Raw genomic sequence first — 23,024 nt, forward strand, 5'->3', positions numbered from 1 at the left:
ATGATGAACTCCTTTAGCTTTACCTTGTCTGGAAAGCACTTCATCTGCCCTTCCATTCCAAATGATAGCTTTGCTGGATAGAGTAATCTTGGTTGCAGGTTGCCTTCCATCACATTGAATACTGCTTGCCAGTCCCTTCCTGCCTGCAAAGTGTCCTCTGAGAAATCAGCTGATAGTCCTATAGGCACCCCCCTGTAGGCAACTCTATGCCTCTCTCTTGCTGACTCCACGACTCTCTCTTTATCTTTCACCTTTGGCATCTCAACCATCGTGTGTCCTGGTGTGATCTCCTCTGGGTCCAGCTCACCCAGTACCCTCCATGCTTACCAGACCTGTATGTCCATCTCCTTCTCAAAATTTGGGAAGTTTTCCTCATTTTTTAAAATTTTTGCTTCCTCATTCTGCATTGGTTGACTGTTTTTTTCTTCCTTATGTTCCAAATCATTGATTTGAACCCCAATTTCCTTCCCTTCATCCTTGGTTTTGTTTGAATTTTCCTTTGTTTCATGTAGCAAAGCCTTCAATTCTGCTCTTATGCGTTTGCCATACTCAAGCATATCTGTCAAGCCTATGAGCATCTTTATCACCAGTGTTTTAAATTCTGCATCTGTTAGGTTGGCTATCTCCTCGTCACTTAGTTCTCCCACTGGAACGTTGATCTGTTTCCCCTTTTGGGCCAGACTTCTCTGTCTCTTCATTCTGACAGGCTCCTGTGTTTGTTTGCCTCCGTGTCCCAGGTAGAGCTGTCAATCCTGTTATGTTGTAAGGGGTGGAGCCTTAGGGATTCATCAGTACAGGGCGACCTGTTTCACCATGTTGTAGCACTGTATGTGGGGGAGGGGTCCGAGAGGGAACAGTGCCGCCTACCCAACTTTCTCCCCTTTTCCAGGCACCTCTCCCACTTCCACACTGGACTGGCGCCCCCCTAGCTGCTGCCCTGGCCATCGTTCCCAGAGTGGGTGGGTCTGTGGACATTCTAGGACTGTGGGGGCCCTTTAAACAAGTGGACTCTGCTGAGAGACTGGCAGTTGCTGCCTCCACCCCAACCCCCACTGGTCTGTATAGTCAGAAGCAATGAGGCTTGATTTTCCCTGGTGCTAGGACTGTGAGCTGCTAGGTCTGGTGAGGAGCTGGGAACACTCCCTAGGTGTCCCTCCTGACTTTAAAACCTGTGACTGCACTTTCTGCTGGCCTGCTGCTGCCGCCACCACACCATGTCCTCTCTACCCCAGCTCCGCCCCTCCTACCTGTCTGGATAAGTATTTCTTCATTATATCTTTGTTTGCTAGAGTTTGATGCAGTTTGATTTTCTGGAACTTCTCTTTGTTTTAGTTTTGAGGTAGTTGTATTCCTTTTTAGTTGTGGAGGGAGATGCAGCGTGTCTGTCTATGCCTCCATATTGGCCGGAGGTATAGCAGTGGGTTTTTGTACATTGATTTTGTGTCCTACAACTTTACTGTATTTGTTTATTGTTTCTAATAGTTTTCTTTTGGTGATGTTTTTAAGGTTTTTTTTTTATGTACAGAATCATGTACTTCTTCATTATTTATTTCTTTTGCCTTATTGCTCCAACTAGGACTTCCAGAACTGTGTTGAATAAGAGTAGTGAGAATAGGCATCCTTGTCTTGTTCTTGATCTTTGACAAAAAGTTTTCATTTTTTCACCTTTCAGTATGGTATTGGCTGAAGGTTTTTTATATATGGCCTTTATTATGTTGAGGTACTTTCCTTATATACCTATTTTATTGAGTGTTTTAATCATAAATGGATGCTGTATCTTATTAAATGCTTTTTCTGCATCTATTAAGATCATATGTTTTTTATTCTTTTGTTAATGTGTATTACATTGATCAATTTGCATATGTTGAACTATCCTTGTGCCCCTGGTAAGTGTAATTTATATATCATAAAATTATACAACCATCACTCCTACCCAGTTTTAGAACATTTCTATCTCTTCAATAATAACTCTTGTGCCTCTTTGCAAATACTTTCCATTGCTACTCGCACTTCAGGCAACTATTAATTTACGTTTTATCTCTAAAGATTAGCCTTTTTTGGCTCATATTTTCTTATGCTAAAATTTGCTTTGCACTATATCTTTTTATTTTCGACATGAATAATTGTAAATCAAACTCAATATGGATTCAGGGGATTAATGTACAGCTACTTCATGCTTTTTTTCTTCCTGAATACTATAATAATTTTGTGGCTACTTTATACCCTGCTTCAGCTTTGTCATTTTAGTCAACTTCCACAGAACTGAACTGGTTAAGCTGTTTCCTAAACATGGAGTTTGACACCAGTATCTAATAGGACTATAAAGAGTTCTCTGGCAATGAGGAATATTGGAAAATGATGGAGACAAAACAACCTAGAGCTTATGCATAAGTAGAAAATCTGATAGTTGGCCTATTCAGTTTACTCGGTTGTAAAAGTTTTATTGTGAGACTTTTGCCTAATTCTGTGAATCTGGTTAAGAACTAAACCAGCATAAAGAGGAGTACTCCAGAAACTTGGGATAGCAAACCTAATAGTTGAGCATTCTGAAATGATCTTAACACAGCGGCTTATCAGGAGATTTTCTTTTCTGTGAGGATCTGGGGTCCTGTGAGTCTGTGGCATTCTAGTTCAAAATGGAAGTAGACATTCTGAGTTAGTGGTATGGCTAAGGAACAGGTGAGGTCTTTCTTTATGGAGCATAAGCAATGTTCCTAGCTGCAGGGCTGCCTCCACTCAAAGCTAAAACAGAAAAAGCCTTAGTAGACAGGCTGTAGGTTTCTGTGAATATTTTGTAATCAATACTTACTAAATTGGCAGCCAATAAGAATGACTCCCAATGATCTTTGTATCTACCTTTCATGGCAGCAGCTATCTTCCACCCACCAGCTACTATCACCTTCCTCTACTTCCCCACACCCCCAAAACCCCCACCACCCTTGACTTCTCCTTGCAGGATTCAAGCACTAAAACACACAGCTCTCGGATAACACAATGAGGTCTCTGTAAGTGCCTCAAAAAATGACAGTGAGAGTTTGGCTGGTTTCTCAAACGACATGTCCAGCATAACTGAAGCTTAAAGGTAATTAATTCATGGTTCAGCTTTTCTCACAGAGAGTCCATGAGTTAGCCAGTGCCATTAAACTCTCATTTGTAAAGCGCCAATCACTGTGCTTTCAATTTTATTTTTATTCAGCTGATGGGCAGCAGCATATAATGGAAATAGCTTGGGTCAAAAAGATCTGAGCATGAACACAGTTCTGCCACTTGATAGCTTTGGGGACTGAAGCAAGATATTGACCTTTCTGGTAGTCTCCAATCTTCTCCTCTGAGAAATGGGATGATAATTATATAATCAAAGGGTTGCTAGGAAGATTAAGTAAGAAAATTCACCTACTACACTGCTTGTGACACCTAATAAGAACATTATTAACGTTAGCAATTGTTGTTGATTATGAAGTATATGTAAACACAAAAAACAAAAAAAAACTTCCTTCTGCCATTAAAAGTTGACTATAGGACTAAATGAAATAATGTTGATAGATGTGCCCAGCAGTTCATGTTTAATGAAAGTGTTTTTCCCTGTTTCTCTCTGACTTGCTCCTGATGGCTTCACTTATTTCTCTAAATTCTTCCTAATAGAAAATTAAAAGTTATTGAAGGCATAGAAAAGTAGATAAATTTTTCAACCTAAAACCCTGGCTAGAGTGAAATAAATTAAACATATGGATGTAGTTATAGAACAGCAATAAGCTGGTTATAGCAAAAATGATTAATACACTTGGAATCATAGAATTTATTAATTAGAGGGGAACTAAAAAGTTATGAAGGCGAAAGAGATGGTCATAGCCCTAAGAGCTAACTGACCCCAAGAGCTAGTTGGTAGCCAAATAGCTCTTATCCTAGAGATAACTTTATTAGTCTGGTAGTTGCTATAATTGAGAATATCACATTTTAGTCATTCAAGGAAAAAATACAGTTAAAACACCTTATAAAAGTAGAAAATTCAGGGCTGAATGATGCAGATATTTGCTCCTGTATGTTTCCTGTACGGCATTAAAACATAGAAATATTTTCTTCCCTTTTATGCATTATTAAAAGTACTTTTGGAAAGAAGAAATAGACCAAACACTACATTGCTTGTCATCATAGCTTCCCTGGTTTTTCTCCTGTTAGGCTCGGAGATACACATTGTGGGGTTTAGGTGCCAGCTCTGTTATGACTTTGCCAGTGATAAATCATCATGGCTTATTTCATTCTTCCTTTGATTCACTCAGTCAACAAATATTTCATGAGCATTTACTCTATGTTGGGCACAGTAAACAAACAAACAAACAAAAACATCACCAATCCCAGGTTGCTTCCAGATACCAGAGAGGAGAAGAATACTAAACAAGTAATCAAGAAAATATTTAGTGTATTAGCTTGTGATAAGAGCTATAGAGAACACTAAAAAAGGGAGAAGTGGGTGGTTCCCCTTTTATGTAGACTGATGTGTAGAGAGATTTAGGAAGCATTTGAGCAGAGAACTCAGGGAACTGTGAGGGTGACTCCTGGGAATATCTGTGAGAGAACATTCCTGAAGAAGAATAGCACAAGCAAATAGCCTGAGGCCAGAGCTTGCTTGGTGTACTCAAGGAACAGCAAGGTAGCTGTTGTGAGCCCCCCTCCCCCAATAGAATGAATAAGTGGGAAGTGAGGCTCATGGGTAGCAGGGTTCCAGATGGTATAGGATCTTGTAGGCCTTTGTGACAGTTTATCCACCATGAGTGAGATGGGAAGCCACTGGAGGATTTGGGGCAAAGGGGTGAGATGATCTGGCTTTGTTTTAAAGAGAAGAGAGATCATCAAGGAATGCCCACTTGGTTGATCCTTCTCATTTCAGGTCACAGTAACTCCATAGGAGACAGAGAGGCCTTAACTGAAGTTAAAGTGTTAAGTCCAGACCTGTGACAGTAAAGGCTGAGCTATTTTCACCCACCCTATGCACAGTAAAAATGTGTGTTATCATAACTAAAGAGAACATCTTTACATTAGGTATGTGAACTATGCAAGAATCTTCACTTATATACCTAAGACTCTAAAGAAGAATATGATTTTGTTTATCCTCCCCTAAATTTGCATACCACTGCTCATTTTTCATGCCATCTTAACTATCTGTTCAAATTTATGTGATAAATAGGTTCTCACGTTTTGTGTTTTATTATGAACTACAACTGAATTCATTTGTATCACACTCATCTGCCATGTTAAAGTTTCACAGCTGGAGTAGAGTGAGTGCCTTTGGCTTAAGGTATTTTCAGTTATCCATTCTTCACCTCTAACCTGCCATAGGGATTCACAGATGCTGGCAGAATTATTTGAAGTGTCCTCATGTTCTCTTCTAAGGAACTAGCCACATTAATGTCCTCTCAGACTGAATTCAATCTGTGCATGTGTGTATGTACAGGACACTTAAGAACATCGCTATTCCTGCAGATGAGGCATAAACAGTTCCCAACCGAAGAAGGGATGGCTACTTCAGCTGCGGAGCAGAAACAGCTTGTCCTGTTATTTCCTCAAGGCTTTCGTTATTTCTGAATAATGTGGGCTCTCTGGCATTATCTTGAGGATTCTGTTGCTGGAGAGCACTAGATAATAACTTTTTAACATTGCTATTAAGTGATTAGCTCTATTATCTCTCTTTTTTTTCATTGTAAGTCCCCTCCTTGAAATTTTTTGTAAAACCACAAACACAGACCAGCAGCAGCCTGTCTGAGGACTCCAGAGCCCCTAAGGCCATGTGGGGCTGGAACAGAGGCATGGAGGCCTTGGGGACATGGAGGTACAGTTTAGGTTTACCAGTTAGCTTACCTAAGGAATAAGGACTGTGATCCAAGAGGATTAAAGCTATCATGCATATCTGAGAAGAAAAAAAGTTCAAAATATCTTGAAAAACATCCTGTCTACACTCAACTTTCTTCTTCCTCCTCCCCTTCCCTCTTTTCTTCTTGTAACTAGAGGGAAGGGAAAACTGGGATGTTAAAGGAGAAGAAATAAAAGAACATAGTTTTGCAGTCTCAGCAGAGTCTATGTCACAGAATTTTACAACTTTATAAATGTTTGTGGAGTAGGACTAAAGAGGAGGAGCATAAAGCCCATATGATCCGCCCTTTGCCACACTCACTTTAAGTAAAATTACAAAAGAAATTAAATTTTATTTCTATGACTGAAGGAGAAAAACTATCAAATATACTCAAACCCATTATATGAAATGAAATAATAAAATGACAGTCAAGTACATTTCTCTTCTAATTCAAGCAGGCACAAAATTATTCAGGCATCCACTTAAGTTAAAATTCATCCCAACTAGTGGGATGAGACTGGATAATAGTTGTGAGCCCTGAATTTTAAACCCAGCTCCAGCAAGGATTTATTGTGGTGGTGGGGGTGTCATTAAGTGCTCCATGCACCCGTTGATGCGGGGTTAAGAATGCACCCTGTGATATTGACTGCACAGGCATTATCTTACATACTCCGTTCTGCCTTCCTCTAAGGTCCAGTTGAAAAGTGAAGAATCCAAAACCTTTGCAATGAAGATTCTCAAGAAACGCCACATTGTGGATACAAGACAACAGGAGCACATCCGCTCAGAGAAGCAGATCATGCAGGGGGCTCATTCCGACTTCATAGTGAGGTAAAGACCCCTCCCCAGGTACTGAGGTCCCAAAGGCCAGGTGCAAATCCACCACATGATCCTCCACCACTGGCACTCACCGTTACACATTTCATTCACTCACACAAACAGTTTAAATCTGATTTTAAGAAAGTTTGCTTGAGAAAAAAAGATTTGATTTTATCTTCTTATTTGTTTAAAGACAATCAGATTCTGGGAAAAGAACATGATTTTCCCAGAGTGTCTAATACTTCATCTTTATCCTTTCATTTACTCCAGAACTGTACATAGACCTCCGATGCTTGGAAGACAAAATGTCAAAAAACAAACTCTTTTACCTTTAAGGATTTGAATATTTAAAAAAAAAAATTAAGTGAAATGACTATTCCACCTATTTTCGGAGCACTAACAAGAAAATAATGGGGAGTATATTTAAATGTAGAAGAGACTTTTATAGTTAACTTGCCTGTAGTGTTTGCTGAAAACAGGATATGATATGAACATTAAGTGAACAGTGCACAAATTTTGTGTCTGTATTTGCAAAAACATTACCTACTTTATATCTCTCTACACTGTATGTTTATAGCCACTAAATATTGCTCAAGAGTTCATGCTTGAAATATCAACCAAACTGGAATTGTAGGAATCCCAAGAAGCCCTCTTTGTCCATCATCACTGGGATTAATACATTTCGAAGGAGAGACTAGCCCTACCATGTGTGGCTCTTAGTCCTGAGTCATTGTCTCCTTTTCCCGATTTGCAAATTCAGAACTCTCTCATCTTTTTGATAAAATTTCAGACTTGGCAAATCAAGAATAAGACTCCAATCATGGCACTCAAAACATGTACATGCTTTTGAAAGGCAATAATGTTTATAACCTTTGTTTTCTTGTTTGCAATTCACAGACTATACAGAACATTTAAGGACAGCAAATATTTGTATATGTTGATGGAAGCTTGCCTAGGTGGAGAGCTCTGGACCATTCTCAGGGATAGGTAGGAGTTTTAAGAAATTTCTATCTCTACTCTGTTCTAATTAGGAGACTTACGGAGAGAAGTAAACACGGAAACAATAAGCCATATAAAGAAAGGAACAGCTATTTTAAACTTCTATTAACTTCTTTAACTAGACAATAACAACAATAAAAAGAGATCTAAAGTCCACTTGTGAGACATCAATTAGCATTCAATTTCAACTTATTTTTTGAAAGAAAATATTATTTTCTACTTTTCCTTATTTAACTTGAGTTTGCATTTGGTTGGTTCATAATGGCCAGCCAAAGCTTCTGAATGAGATGGATTTGAGTTATCAGGGCAGCTAAGGGTTGCTTTTAATACAAAAAAGGAAAAAGGACTCATGGGCATGGACAACAGTGTGGTGATTGCTTGGGGGAGGGGAAGTGTAAGGGGACTAAATGGTAATGGAAAAAATACAATAAGAGTTAAATTTTAAAGAATAAAATATATATAAAAAAGAAGCATCTTATCTTGGGAGCAATGTATGGAAGCAAAAAATCAATGAATGGTCCTTTCTCTACCTCCAACAGGCTGATTTTTTTCTTTTTCCTCCCTTTTATCATCCTTGGAGTACACAGTTGCTGAGAACCCCCTCTGACTTATATAATACTTCCTGAAGAGGCATGATCTAGAGAAATAGCAGCTACCTGATTCCTCCTAAAGATTCGGGGTGGGGTGGGCCAGAAGCCTCGACATTAAAATCAATGGAATGAGTATATATAAAGTCACCCCAGAATATTTTTCTTCAGCCAACTTTTTTTCTTATATACGTATACAGCCTTATTTCCTTTATTTTAAGACTTCCATTTTTGTACTTAAGGAATCACAAAGGGAAAGCTTAGTTTTGGACATTGAGTCTCCAATTAATATTGCCACTAACTTTCTCTCTGTTTACATTGAGGCTGAAAATTCTAAAGCTTAATTATTAGAAAAAAATGCCAAGAGAAGAAGAAAGTAATTATGCCATTAGTTACAATGTATAGGAAAATACCCTTAATCAAAACAACCCATATTTTTCAATTCATTCAATTTTCTTGTGTCTCAGGAAAAAAGCAATAAGGGAAAAGCTAGTCTGAAAGCATAAAGGAAATGTATTTGGGTTAATTTTAAGAGAGCCGTATGTGACCTTATTCTTTACTGATACATGGTAATACCTCTGAGGCTTAGGGAGTTATCTCAGACGTCTCTGATAACAGCAGTCTTCTCTCACCTAGTAGCTATGAAACACAGAGCAGTTTTTATTTGTTATGGAGAAGAATTAAAATGATATCACATATATAAACAGGATTTGAAGACTATTCAATTATTTTTTACTTTGAGATATGAACTACAGCAATGCTATATTAATTTTTGCAATTAATTTCCTGTTTCCTCTTTATTTCTTTCATGGGTTATCTTCCGGTTTGTAATTTTTTGCTTTCCACAAATTCTGTTCCATTATTTGCAATATGTTAGTACAAACTATATTTTATTCACCTTTCTTCCATAACACTCAAAGAATTGGAAACCCTGCAGCTTTTTAACAAATTTAAGTGGTTAAGATGATTTTTAAAAATTATATATTTAAGTATTTATATTAGTATATAACATTAGTTTATATATATGATATATTAGTGTATTTAATATATATTGTAACCTAATGACATTTAATATTTCAACTGTTTACTTAATTTTAATGTTTTAATGCATATGCCCATTTACTCATAAATTTCTTAAATAATTGCTTTAGGAACCACGGTTTCCAAAACATGCTCATCTCACTTCTGGTCATGTGTCTTTCTGGATGAGTTTTCTGGGCCAGCGAGTGACATTTTATGTTTATTTTCCTTGATTCCAGTTATTTTGTGGAGACTGACTTTAAAATTTTTTTCAATTACAGTTGACATACAATATTAGTTTTATGTATATAATATAGTGATTAGACATTTATATAATTTATGCAGTGATCCCCCAATAAGTCTAGTGCCCCTGACACTATTTATGGTTATTATATTGACTACATTCCCAATGATATACATTATATCCCCGTAACTATTTTTATAACTGCCAATTTGTACTTTTTGATCCCTTCCATTTTTTGGTCCATCCCCCTAACCCTGGTGACTTGAGCTGGGTGCTCCAGGAGTGTCGCCTGTGTGCATGCCCTCCTGTTGTGCTGAGTCTTGATTGCCATTGCCACACCACTGTTGGGACTGATTTCCAGACTGTCTGTGAGAGCAGGCCATTACTACCATGGACTAGCTGTTGTGCAGGAGCTAACCCCATGGAGCAGGAGTTGTTCTCGTGAGGCTCTGGTGCCAGCCTGGTCTGCCCTTTGGGTTTGTCGTTTGTGGAGCTGGTTAGGTGGTGCTCTGATGTAGTCTGAAGCTGACCACCCAGTGTGTTGGTTCTGGAGGTTCTTCAGAGGGGCTCTGGTGCAGGCCAAAGTCAGCTGCTGTATGTGCCAGGTGATGGCCTCCCAGAGGAAGGTACAGAGTGATCTATGGTTGGTTGCTTCTTGTGCTGGGCTTGGAGGCACTTGGGAAAAGCTGTGCTGAGACCCAGGGCTGGCTGCCACTAGTACAGGGTTGGGTTCCTTTGGTGGGCACCACAGTGTGGGCTGAAGCCAGCCCTTTATTGTGCCAGTTTTATGGCCACTTAGTTGAAGCTATGTTCCAGGCCTGCAGTGGCCACAGCTTTTGCCAAGCTTGGGTCCACCTGATGGGAGTTAAAATGCAAAGTGAGACTGATCACCTCTTGTGTCAGGCTTGGGAGCACTTAGCAAGACATAGAGGGCATGCAGATTTTGGCTACTGCTTGTTTGGGGTTTGTGGGCCTTTGGAAGATTTTAGGAAAGTCTGAGGCATGATCACTTGTGTGGGGGAGCGACTGGAAGAAGTTCAGCCAGATGTGTGAGTTGGGTGTTGCAGGGTCTCGGGGGGGGGGGGTTGGGGGGGTCACCTGGGTGGAGAGAACAGTGCTATCCAGGTTTATGGAGAGCTTAGACTTGGCACATTTCTGTGCCTTCCAGAACTTCGGTCCCCAGAGACAGCCACCCAACCCCTGCTCCTCCAGTCCTTACCCTGAAGCCAAGCAATGCAGTTCCTCCCCATATATTCCTGTCATTCTGAGCTGCTGCCTCTGCACTGAAGCCCAAAGCTAGAGTCTGTGAGCGAACCAGTCCATGAATGGCCCCTAAAGAGAAACGCCTGGGACTCCAGAAGCCCTTGGTCTCACTTAGAGTGCAATCCCCACTGGTTTTCACAGCCAGATGTTATGGGCACTTCTCTTCCCAATACTGCTGCCCTGGGCTGGCAGCTGGGGATGGGACTGGGCCCACTATCTCCTCAGGAGGCACCTCCACAGCTAAGATATCCCTCCTGATTCTTAATCACCCCACCTGTGTGTGGCACCTGCCCTTTCCATGTCTCCACCCCTCCGCTCAGTCTTTACATGGCTGCTTCTTGATATCCTTAGTTATAAGACTTGTGTGCAGATACTATTTAGGTGGTTCTCAATGATGGTTGTCCTATAATTTAATTATGATTTTGATGTGGTCACGGGAGGAGGTGAGCACAGCGTTTTCCTACTTCCTCTTGACTGAAAGTTGTATGGAGGGTGATTATTTATATTCCATCTTAAATGATCTAATAATAGATGATATAGATTGAAAGTATTTCAAGGAAATGAGACTGTTTTCATATTCATTTACTGCCCCCTCCCAACTTTACAACGGGCAAGGGAACTGCACAAGTTGCAAGGCCTTTGTGTTTCTGCACTCATTAATAATTGTTGTCACCAGTCAGTGAAAGGAGAGAACTTATTTTTTTTGTAAGAGATGCCTTGTCTTCATTATATTCTCTCATTTCAGAACTCAGTTTATGCCAAGTGGATTAAATATTGTGATTAACTTTTAATGTGTGTCTATCAATGTGTATACATAATCATCTAATTCTCTCAATAAAACTGTTGTTATTTGCTGCCACCTAGTTAAAATAAATACTCAATCCAAAAAAGGGTATAAGAACCTATCCCTTACTTGTCATAATTGAAATGACACAATTGTTAAGGCATAATTTATTATTTCAAAGAGCTATGAGTCAGTGATTTATTTCTTTAAGCTACTTGCTAAGTGTTGATAAAACAAGCTTTCATTTATGTTTTAGCTCAGATTTACATTGTCATTTCCAATTCTACTCATAATTTTCCATTTTGAGTCAACCTAATACAATGTTTTGTGACTGCTTTCTAAAAGTTATTTTAAAGTCCTCAAATTACCTGCATCAGAAATTTAGTGATGATGCTGAGTTGCTGATAAACAGTTTGTGTTCATATATTGTGTTAATCTGTCATAAAGCATGGAAACATAATTGAGATAAGGTTTTCATTTAATTTTCAAAAGCAGTGACAAACATATTTATATATAGAAGATTCTCAATATAGATCTGTTGAATAAATGAAACCAGCTTTCTAAAACCTTCCAAATTCTAAAATGGCTCAGAAGGAGAGAAACCAGGAAACAAACAAACAGGGCTGTCAAGGCCCAAAGATTTATGGTTTGTGGTCAGTTCACATTCTGATAGGGAAAAAGGAAGAGTTTTGATTGGCAGCCAATAAAGGGATAATTTTTGTTCATTGGTGAGAAGCATGGAAAAAGTAAAGGGAACAGACATTAGCAGAAGACTCCTGAACGCCGACTGGTGGCAGTTAGTCTTAGCAGTGAGAAGCAGCAGATAGTCAATTACAGTGATGATTAGAGTTGTAACCTCCCCATTCCCACCCGCCAATGACTTCAGACCTGTCCTGTATCAGTTTTCCTACGTTAAGATAGTGGCTTAAGAAGAGGTTTTTGATGCTCGATTATAGTGGCTATAATACTGAGTACAAGTTGTATGCCAGGCCCTCGTTTGAAATATATGCATCAATTCCTGAATGCTCATGAAAACCCAGTGAGATAGTTTCTCTTATTAGTCTAATTTTTCACAGGAAAACACGGGGCCCTGAAAGGTACCATTAATTGCACAGTAAGTGAAACCCACATTTGAACTCAGGATTCTTGCTTCAGATTCCATGTTCTTAACCTACAGCCTCCTCTGATGACTCTGAGTTGTATTAAGATTTTTTCATCTTCCTGCTAATAATTAGTATCCGAATACCTTTCAGCAGAGCTTTCATGAGAAGCTGATCTCTCACATGAGTGTTTACTCTCCCTACAACATTAACAATGCATTTGTCCATTTGGTTGCATTAACAACTGAATGTTAGGGAAAACAGAGATTATGTTACCCAAAGTCACAATTGCAGAAAATGATTTCTTCTAACAGCAATCAAGAATTTGTAGACTTTTCAAACTGCCCAGGCAAATTACAATTAGTTCTGATACAAAGACATAATCAATTTTTTTATTAAAGCAAGACATGTAACATGAAATAAGACAAGGCTTTATTCCATGTACTGTTTTGTTTTGCTTGGGCTTTGCAGTGCTCTCCATTGAGTAGGACCGACATCGTATACAGCATCAAGTAGCTAAAGCTCTATGATAATGATCTGTTATCTGTTATATATAGATCAGAAATGATCTATTATGGATGCTTACTATTTAAAGCAAATAATCTCTCCAGTTGAAAGAAATACACTGCTTTTGATGCACAAACCTACATAATTAAGCCCAAAGAAGAAAGAGCCATGAAGGTACTACTTTAATCCCCTTCCCAACACCCAGGATTCTATAGCATTAACTTGGCAAAGGTAGTTCAGAGTCAGAAGCAAATGGCAGTATAAAGTATATTACTCATTTCCTAATACAGATACAGTTCTTCTCAAACATTTTCTTGTCCTCATCATTCATGTTTGTTTTATTCAGATATTGTTGAAGAGAGATACTAAAATCTTAGTAATTTTAGTTATCTAGAAGAGATATCATGCTTCAAATTTATTTCAAAAGAAAGGTTTATTTTGGGGAAAGCCAAATATGTTAATGACAACTCAGGGGACACTGGGAGTTGAAGTGAAGAACACCTTTCTGGAAGACACTGTATTCTAAAAAATGACCTGAAAGTGCCTGATTTTGCCTTGGCTTCATTGATTCATTTTATACAATAGCAGCCATGTTTCACTTCCCAGCTCATTACGCTTTACTTCTCAGCATTGAAAAAGAAACAAATGTCATCAAAATGCACACTGACATCAGTGACTTGCAGTGACTCTCATGAAAGCAAGTTTGGGGCTACCCTTTGTTGCACGCTCCCTAAATCTGCCCGAGTGCTCGTCTCTCATGTTACAGCTCAGCCCCCTCGAGTGCTGATGTTCACACTAATGTTCTTGAATTATCATGAAATGATTAAATTGTGTTTACCACTGGGAAAAGAGGAAACAAATCATAGTTTATCTTTTTAGAACTTCCATTAATAAAATAAACTATAGAGGTTCTGGCCTAGAACCAAGGAGCTAACAGACGTCAAGGGTTTTCCCTTTATTATTATTTCATTAAATAAATGCATGAGACAGGCAGAGACAAACAGCATAATCAAGTTTACTAATAAACTTTCCCATCCAATTACCTTTTTCCTTCTAATTAGCTCCATTTTTTTCTTTCTAATAAGAAGGCAGCAGGGTACGAAATAGGTGTTGTTTGTCTTGCTGACAGAAGTTTCAAACACAGAAGAATACTTAGCTTGTGATATGATTATATCAGAAGTACCACAACTCATTTTCAAAGTGGTTCTTTGAAAATATTAACTTTCCATTCTCATGAACCATATCTATATTATTTAGAAAGATTCAAAAACAAGTCCTCTATGAATCAATGACTATGCTCATAAACTCCTTTAAAAAACACCCGGTGGTGGACAAGCTCTAAAATAGGACTTTTCTCTCTTCTGCCCACCACTGTAACTGTGCCTTTTTGATTGTAATGAGCTGTTAAGAGGAAGGTGGCAACTACAGAAAACATAAAACATGGGATGTGTTTCAACTCTGCCTCAGTGTTTTCAGGAAGTTAAACTGTCCAATTTATAAGGGCAAAGAATTCCTTGATTTAATCCTCAAATGCTCTTGAAAACCCAATGCAATAGCAAGAGGATTTGGTCTCGGAGGCCAAATTTTGGCACAGGAATATACTGAAATTAGAAATAAAACCTAATTAGACAAACTAATTTCTTATATACTTTTCATTCCATTTTCTGTATCTCAGAGGTTCATTTGAAGATTCTACAACCAGATTTTACACAGCATGTGTGGTAGAAGCATTTGCCTATCTGCATTCCAAAGGAATCATTTACAGGGACCTCAAGCCAGAAAATCTCATCCTAGATCACCGAGGTTACGCCAAGCTGGTCAGTGTATTTCACACATTTTCTGCCCTGCAGTTTTAAAATACTGGTTTATAAAGTTGTGTTCATCTGCTACCATAAAAATCTCATTTTTCTTTTTACACATGAAAACTTTTCTTAAAGGCATGTTTGAGTGTTACTATTTTCAACTAGCTATTCTTTAAAGTTATGAGAAATTAAATTGGCTAGGTTCGAATTAATAATATCCTAGCAAAACATGCTACAGCGGACTCATGTTTGCTGGCATGTGTTCATAGACCTAGAAGAGCTTTGTAGAAGTTCTTTCTCTAGCTGGCTTCCTGCCATCCAAAGAAAATGGGTATTTATATTATGGAAACTTATGAATCATTTTAATATTTTAGATTTCATAATAATGCAATTGGAAAAAATGGGCTTTGCAGACAGTTTTATCCAGACCATGTTCATAATAGTAGTAATAGTAGTAGTAATGATAATTTAAAAAAATTGATCAAGAGCTTTAAAGACTTACTATGGCAGGTAAGTTTGTTTGTATTTATTTATTTATTTATTTATTTATTTATTTTAATGCATGGCTTTTGATGGCTTTCATTCTCTCAGTAACTGATTCAATTTTTTAAGAATTTTATTTAGCATATGATTTTCAAAGAAATCAAATAAATGGCAGTTAAGTATTTGTATTCTCAACCAACTTGTTTTAGAAAAAATCAAATTTCTGTATTTGAGGATAATTCTTCAAAAGATTTCTAGAAAAATGAAGAAAACACTTTCATTTTAATATCTGTTTGTGTTTACCAAGAGCAATCATTGGTCTAATAACTTTGTTATTAGCTCCTTTAACAATAGAGTGTTTTCTAAATTAATACTAAATGAATTAACAGTTTCACTAAATTCAGCAGAAATCATGTACTCGTATACTCTCAAAAATATGTCAAGTAGGTCCAACTAGTCTTTTTAAAATTTTGAGTAAAGGAGAATTATTTTTCCATGGCTGGTGTGGCTCAGTGGATTGAGTGCCAGCCTGCCAACTGAAAAGTTGCCGGTTTGATTCCTGGTCAGCGCACATGCCTAGGTTGTGGGTGTGTGAGAGGAAACTGATCAATGTATCTCTCACACGTTGCTGTCTCTCTCCCTCCGTTTCTCCCTCCCTTCCCCTCTCTCTAAAAGTAAATAAATAAAATCTTTTTAAAGGAGAAATTATTTGTTTATGCCCTGACATCCATTGGCATAAATGAAGGGAAAATGGAAAGTATTTCCAGGAAGAAGATTTGTCTTTATTTTTAATGATGTGAATTTCATCCTTTACTTAGGTTTCAGTTTATCCCATTGAAAGCAACTTTGACTGGCAGGCTTTGTTTGCAATATAGATGACTTTTAGAAGACAGGATTTTAACTTACATCTCTTTATTTTTTATTATTTCAGTATACTTCCGCTAAGTAATTTCTCACTTTTAAACCCAATCAGAAGTGGCTTGAAATAATCTTGTTTTTCTCTCTTTGTAAGGTTGATTTTGGCTTTGCAAAGAAAATAGGATTTGGAAAGAAAACATGGACTTTTTGTGGGACTCCAGAGTATGTGGCCCCAGAGATCATCCTGAACAAAGGCCATGACATTTCAGCCGACTATTGGTCACTGGGAATTCTAATGTATGAACTTCTGACTGGCAGGTATGGGCATTGGTAGAGAATTGCTGATGAAAATAGACCAGAAAACAACTACACACTCCTGCCTTTGTCACTTTCATTAGACCATCTTAAAGTGCTTTTCATCATATCTTGTTACCACACTTTAATTATTAATGCACATGACCAGGAATTCACAGACGAAAGTCTCAAATGATTCAGATGAGGGCAATAAACACAACATCAAGGGTCAGCTATTTATATAATTAAGAGGCCCTGTTAGCAATTGTTATATCTAAATGAAATTTGAGTGCTTTTCAGGTCTTTTATGTAATCATATTATAGTCATAAACAATAAAAAAAGGTACTATGAATACTACCAGGTATAAAACAGATTAGAAATATTTCAACAAAAAGAAAAACAAACATGCCACCAAGGTATGCATTCCGGACAATGAGCAATAGGGTCATTATGATCTACAGAGTACAGAAGGCTGAGATTTATCCAGAAATATTTTGAAGAAAATTACAGTGGGGCCTTACAGTAAGAAAGCAGAGAGCAAGCAAGGGAAATGGGCATTCCTGGAAGTGAGTGTGGCTTAAATAGAAATGCAGTAGTGGCCAAAGACAGGAAGACAGTTCATGTTTTGTTTTGTTTTTTAATGGTGGGAAATCAATTAGTCACCTTTCAAGGATCATGATTGCTATACCTGAGCATTTGGACTGCATCCAGAGAGGGAATCATTGAGTATTTTCTGACAAAGGAGTAATGTGTGCTGAGATATTGAAGGAAAAACAGCTAGCAGAAATGTGTAGGGCAAATTGAAAGATGGATGGGGAGGCTAGTTTGAAGACCATTTTAGTAGTTCAGATCTATGATGCTGAGAGCCCAGAATAAGGTAGGGAGAGTGGAGAGAAAGGGATAAGCATGAAGTGGGATCTGAAAGCATTAAGAGAACTGAGGAGCTACAACAAAAATGAGAGGAAAACTTAAGACCTTTAAAGCAGTGTTTTTTGTAAAGAATCAGTGAATGTATGAAGCACTTAGAAGAGTATCTAGAACATAAGAACCCCTCCATAAATGTTAACAGCTATTATTGCTGCTATCATTGCCATGAATAGTTATGCTATGCTTTTAATTTTAGTCGTGTAGATTTTAAGCGATTACTCTTGAAACCTCTATGTTGGTTTCAAATCAATTATCTGTGACATAACCCAATTTTATTCACTATTTGCCATTGGCATAAAGGTAAGTTATTTTGAATATATGACAAAATAAGTAGACATGTAAGTATATATATAAATGATTTGGACAATAGAGAAGGACTAATTTAACATACATATATGTGTATATTGATGAAGATATAACCTTTCAGGTATTCTTTAAATGTCTATAAAAACCAATCATATAATGAATGGAAGAAAACTATTAACTAAGAATTAAAATATTAACAATTAATAGCTAGACTAAAATGTTAACCATAATAATTTCTATTTCTCCTTATGAATTTAAATACTTTTCTACAATCATTATTTATTTATTGAGTAATAAGGAAAAAATAAAACCATACTTTTAAAAATTAGTATATATGAACTATAAAGAAATTCTTAATAGAAGAATTCTTAATTGTTTCAAACTAAAATTTTATAGGTCACAATATCTGACTTCCATATAGTAAAAGTAGACATTAATACAAAAATTTAAAAGAAAAAGTCTAAACATTTGAAAATTAAAAAATCACTTCTCTGAATAACCACAGAGCCATAGAAATTATAGAATAGTAAAACAGTAATAAAAATAACAAAGCACTATAAATCATAATGTGGTATGGCCGAAGGGGAACTTAATTTATTAGCATAAATATTTATCATAAACAATAATTATAAAAAAATACTTATGATTAAAAATAAATGAGATTAGGAGGATATAGTTTAAGATGGCAATATAAAAGGATCCTGAACTCACCCCCTTCCATGAACATACCAAATCTACAGCTACATATGGAATAACTTTTGCTGGGAAAAAAGAAAAAAACAGATCTAAAAACCGGCTAAGAGATATCTATACTTTGGGTGAGTGAGAGAAGGCCCATGTTGAAGAGGCGAGGAGAGACTGGAACACAGTCTTGCCATAAACCCCTCCCCTGATGTGACCAATCCACAATCAGAAGGAAACTCAAACATCAGAGCTTCAGACTGAGGAGCATGGGTTTTGAACTGCACATTGAGCACCCCCAACATTAAGACCTGCACCTGAGAAATGAGCCCCTCAAATATATAGCTTTGAAAACCAACATGCCTCACACCCGTGAGACCAGCAAGGCTACAGTGATTTGAAAAATGACTCCAAAAGGACTCTGACACTCAGACTCACTCGCCTCAGGACCCAGTGCAGAAGCATACAATTGAGGGGTGCTGGACATTGTGTGGGAGACGCTCTTTTTCTTGTCTTAGAGTGTTGACCTGAGTAGCAAGTATCTGATGTAATAGCTATTTGGGGACCTATTGGGGTGCTCTCCAGGGATAAAGACTGTCAGGTACAATCCTTGTGCTCTCCTTCCACCTTGCTCCAGTTGATGAATGATGTTTTATTTTGAATCTTATGCTTCTTTTCTTTCTCTTTCTTTTTTCTTTCCTGGCTGGTGCCATCTCTGTGCTTTTCCTCTGCCTTGCTCAAGCTAGTGGGCGCCATCATGCTCTTTTGCTACTGTCCTCCAGGGTGCCAGTATCTCCCAGAAAGGAGCTTTTACAGTAAAGTAGCAGAGTGAAAAGCTAGTATACAGAAAGCCCTCATATTTCTGTACACCAATAACAAACAATTGCACTTACAGCTGCATCAAAACAATGAAATACCATGTTCATGGACCGGAAGGATTAATATCACAAAAATGACCAAAGCAATCTACAGATTCAATGTAACCCCTATCAAAATACCAATGACATTCTTCTCATAACTATTAGAACAAATAATCCCAAAATTTATGTGGAATCACAAATAAAGTGTTCTTGAAAAAGAACAAAGTTGGAGGTATCTCACACCCTGATTTTAAACTATATTGCAAGTCTATAATAAAACAGTATATAAGTCAACAGATAAATTAATGGAACAGAATAGAGTCCAAAAATAAACCCTTGCTCACATGCTCAATTAATCTACAACAAAGAAGGCAAGAATATACAATGGATAAATTAGTTTCTTCAACTCTAATTTGGGAAAACTAGACTGATACATGGAAAAAATGAAAATGGACCACTTTTTTACATCATATACAAAAATAAACTCAAATGTAAGGTCTAAAACCATAAAACTCCTAGAAGAAAACATAGATAGTAAACTACTTGACATCAGTCTGAGTAATATCCTTTTAGATATGTCCCCTCAATCAAGGAAAACAAAAGAATAAGCAAATAGGACTTCATCAAATTATAAAGGTTCTGCACAGTGAAGGAAAGCATAAAAAAGAACATAAACATAACATACTGAATAGGAGAATATTTTCACAAATGATATTCTACGAGGGGTTGATATCCAAAATATATAAGAAACTCATACAACTCAATAACAAAAAACAAAACAAAAAACAAAGCAAACAAACAAACAAACAAAAAAAAACACAATCTGATAAAAAAAAAAAAATGAACAGAGGCCAAAAAGCAAATCTCTGAAGAAGACATACAGATGTCCAACAGACATATGAAAAGATGTTCAACATCATCAGGGAAATGCAAATCAAAACCACAATGAGATACCACCTCACACCTGTTATAATGGTAGAAGGAAATGTCATGATACATTTAAAATGTGGAAAGAAAAAAAATAACTTCCAACCAAGAATACTCTATCTGGTGAAGTTATTATTCAGAATTGAAGGAGAGAGGAAAGCAAAAGAAGTTCATCACCAGTAAACCAGCCTTCCAAAAAAACAAAAACAAATATAAGGGACTTGTTTAAATTGAAAAGAAAGGGTACTAATTAGTTATAAGAATACATATGGAAGTAAAATATCACAGGTAAAGGTAAACATATGGTACATCTTTAATCACTTAAAGCTAGTATGCAAGTTAAAGTGTAAAATAACAACTACAGTAAATAGTTAAAGAATACAAAATATAAAAAGGTACAAGATGTGACATCAGAAACAAAATATTGAGAGGGGGAATGCAAAGCTTTAGAATACATTCAAATTTGAATTCTTATCAACTTAGCATAGACTGTTACAAATATAACTTGTTATATGTTAATTTCATGATAACCACAAAGCTAAAACCTATAGAGACATCCAGAAGATAAAGATAAATGAATCTAAGGACACCACTAAAGAAACTCATCAAGCCACAAAGAGAACAAGAGAAAAAGAACAGAACAGAGAGGGACTATAAAACAACCCCCCAAATTAACAAAATGCCAATCAGTAAATAGCTATCAATAATTACTTTAAAATGTAAGTAGACTCAATTCTCAAATCAAAAGACATAGAGCGGCTGAATAAATTTTTAAAAAGAGTCATATGCTGCCTACAAAAGACTCACTTCAGGTGTTAGGAGTAAAGGGATGGAAAAAGATATTCCACACAAATGGAAAATGAAAGAAAACTGGGGTAACTATAGTTATAAGACAAAATAGACTTTAAATAAAGACTGTGGAAGAGACAAAGTCATTACATAATGATAAAGCAGTCAATTCAGTAAGAGAATATAAAAGGTGTAAATATTTACACATTCAGGAGCACCTAAATGTATAAAGCCAATATTAACAAAGCCAATGGGAAAATAGACAGCATATAATAATAATAGGGGACTTTAATATTCCACTTACATCAATGGATAGATCATTTAGACAGAAAGTCAACCAGGGAACATCAGTCTTTAATGACACATTAGACCAGATGAAGTCAAGAGATAACACAGGACATTTCATCCAAAGTAACAAAATGTGCATTCTTCTCATGTGCATATGGAACATTCTCCAAAATAGTTCATAGGTTAGGCCACAAAACAAGATTTAATAAATTTAAAGATTAAAATTCTATCAAGCATCATTTCCAACACAGTGGTATGAAACTGGAAATCAATCACTAAAAGAGAGTGGGAAAGATCACAAATATGTGGAGATTAAATGACATGCTACTGAATAATCAGTGAGTCACTGAGGATATAAAAAGAGAAATCAAAAGTTACCTATAGACCAAAGAAAATAAAAATACAACATTCCACAATGTATAAGATACAACAGAATTAGTTCTTAGAGGGAAGTTCATAGTGATAATGCTCAGACCAAGAAACAAGAATAATCTCAAATAAACAACCTAACTTTATACTTAAAAAAAAAAGAAGAAAAAGAAGAACAATTGAAGCCCAAAGTTGATGGAAGGATAAAGATCAGGTTAAAAACAGATTAAACACAGATTTTAAAAGATAATAGAAAAGATCAGTGAAACTAAGGACTGGTTCTTTGAACTGGTTCTTTGAAAAGAAACTTAGCTGAACTCACCAAAAAAAAAAAAAAAAAAAAAAAAAGATTTAAATAAATAAATTTAATCAGAAATGAAAGAGGAGACCTTACAACTGATACCACAGAAATACAAAGGTTGTAAGAGACTACCATGAAAATTATAAGCAAACAAATTGGATGACTTAGAAAAAATCGATACATTTCTATAAGCATGCAATTTACTGATACTGAATCATGAAGAAACAGAAAATCAACAGACAGATTACTAGTAAGAAGATTGAGTTAGTAATTAAAAGCTTCCTAACAAACAAAAGTTCAGGACCTGGCAACTTTACTGGTGTATTCTACCAAATATCATGAGAATGGATGCCAATCCTTCTCAAACTTATCTAACAAGTAGAAGAGGAAGTAGCAATTCTAAGCTTACTGTCTGATGCCAGAATTACTCTTATCACCAAATTCTGATGAGGATACCACAAGAAAATTAAATTATAGGACAATATGTCTGATGAAAATAGATGTAAAAGTTCAATAAAATATTAGCACACTGAATTCAACAATACAGTAAGAGGATCATACACCATAATTGAGGGATTTATTCCAAGGATGGTTATACATTCACAAATTCATCAATGTGGTACACCACATTAACAAAATAAAGTATAAAACCACATGATTATATCAATAGATGCAGAAAAAAACAGTTAACAAAATTTAGCATCCTTTCCTGATAAAAACTCAACAAAAGAGTATAGCAGCAACATATTTCAACAAAATAAAGGCCATATATGAGAAGCTCACAGTATTAGACCCAATGATAAAAGCTGAAAGTTTTTCCACTGTAGTCAGTAATAAGATAAGGATGTCCACCCTTATTATTTTGAGTCCAAGCCAGATCAGGCAATAAATAAATAGAATTCAAATTGACAAGGAAGTGGTAAAACTATAATTATTTGCAAATGACTTACTATATATTTTTTTAAACCCT

The 23,024-nt window shown here is 36.5% G+C and overlaps 1 protein-coding gene across 5 annotated transcripts in view; it reads left to right on the forward strand.

Annotated features, from left to right (window-relative positions):
• Positions 1–23,024, forward strand: part of PRKG1 (protein kinase cGMP-dependent 1) — a 1,228,801-nt gene that overhangs the window by 1,193,290 nt on the left and 12,487 nt on the right. For 4 of the 5 annotated variants that reach the window (XM_090278040.1, XM_090278045.1, XM_090278042.1 and 1 more), the window contains 4 exons: positions 6,537–6,676; positions 7,562–7,651; positions 14,844–14,985; positions 16,466–16,629. In XM_090278040.1, the coding sequence (XP_090134166.1) occupies positions 6,537–6,676; positions 7,562–7,651; positions 14,844–14,985; positions 16,466–16,629 (536 nt within the window). The remainder of the gene's footprint in view (positions 1–6,536; positions 6,677–7,561; positions 7,652–14,843; positions 14,986–16,465; positions 16,630–23,024) is intronic. The other variant, XM_090278041.1, reaches the window with a different exon arrangement.

This window comes from Furipterus horrens, unplaced genomic scaffold (assembly GCF_987537825.1).
Source record: "Furipterus horrens unplaced genomic scaffold, mFurHor1.1.pri manual_scaffold_5, whole genome shotgun sequence".
NCBI lineage: Eukaryota > Metazoa > Chordata > Mammalia > Chiroptera > Furipteridae > Furipterus > Furipterus horrens.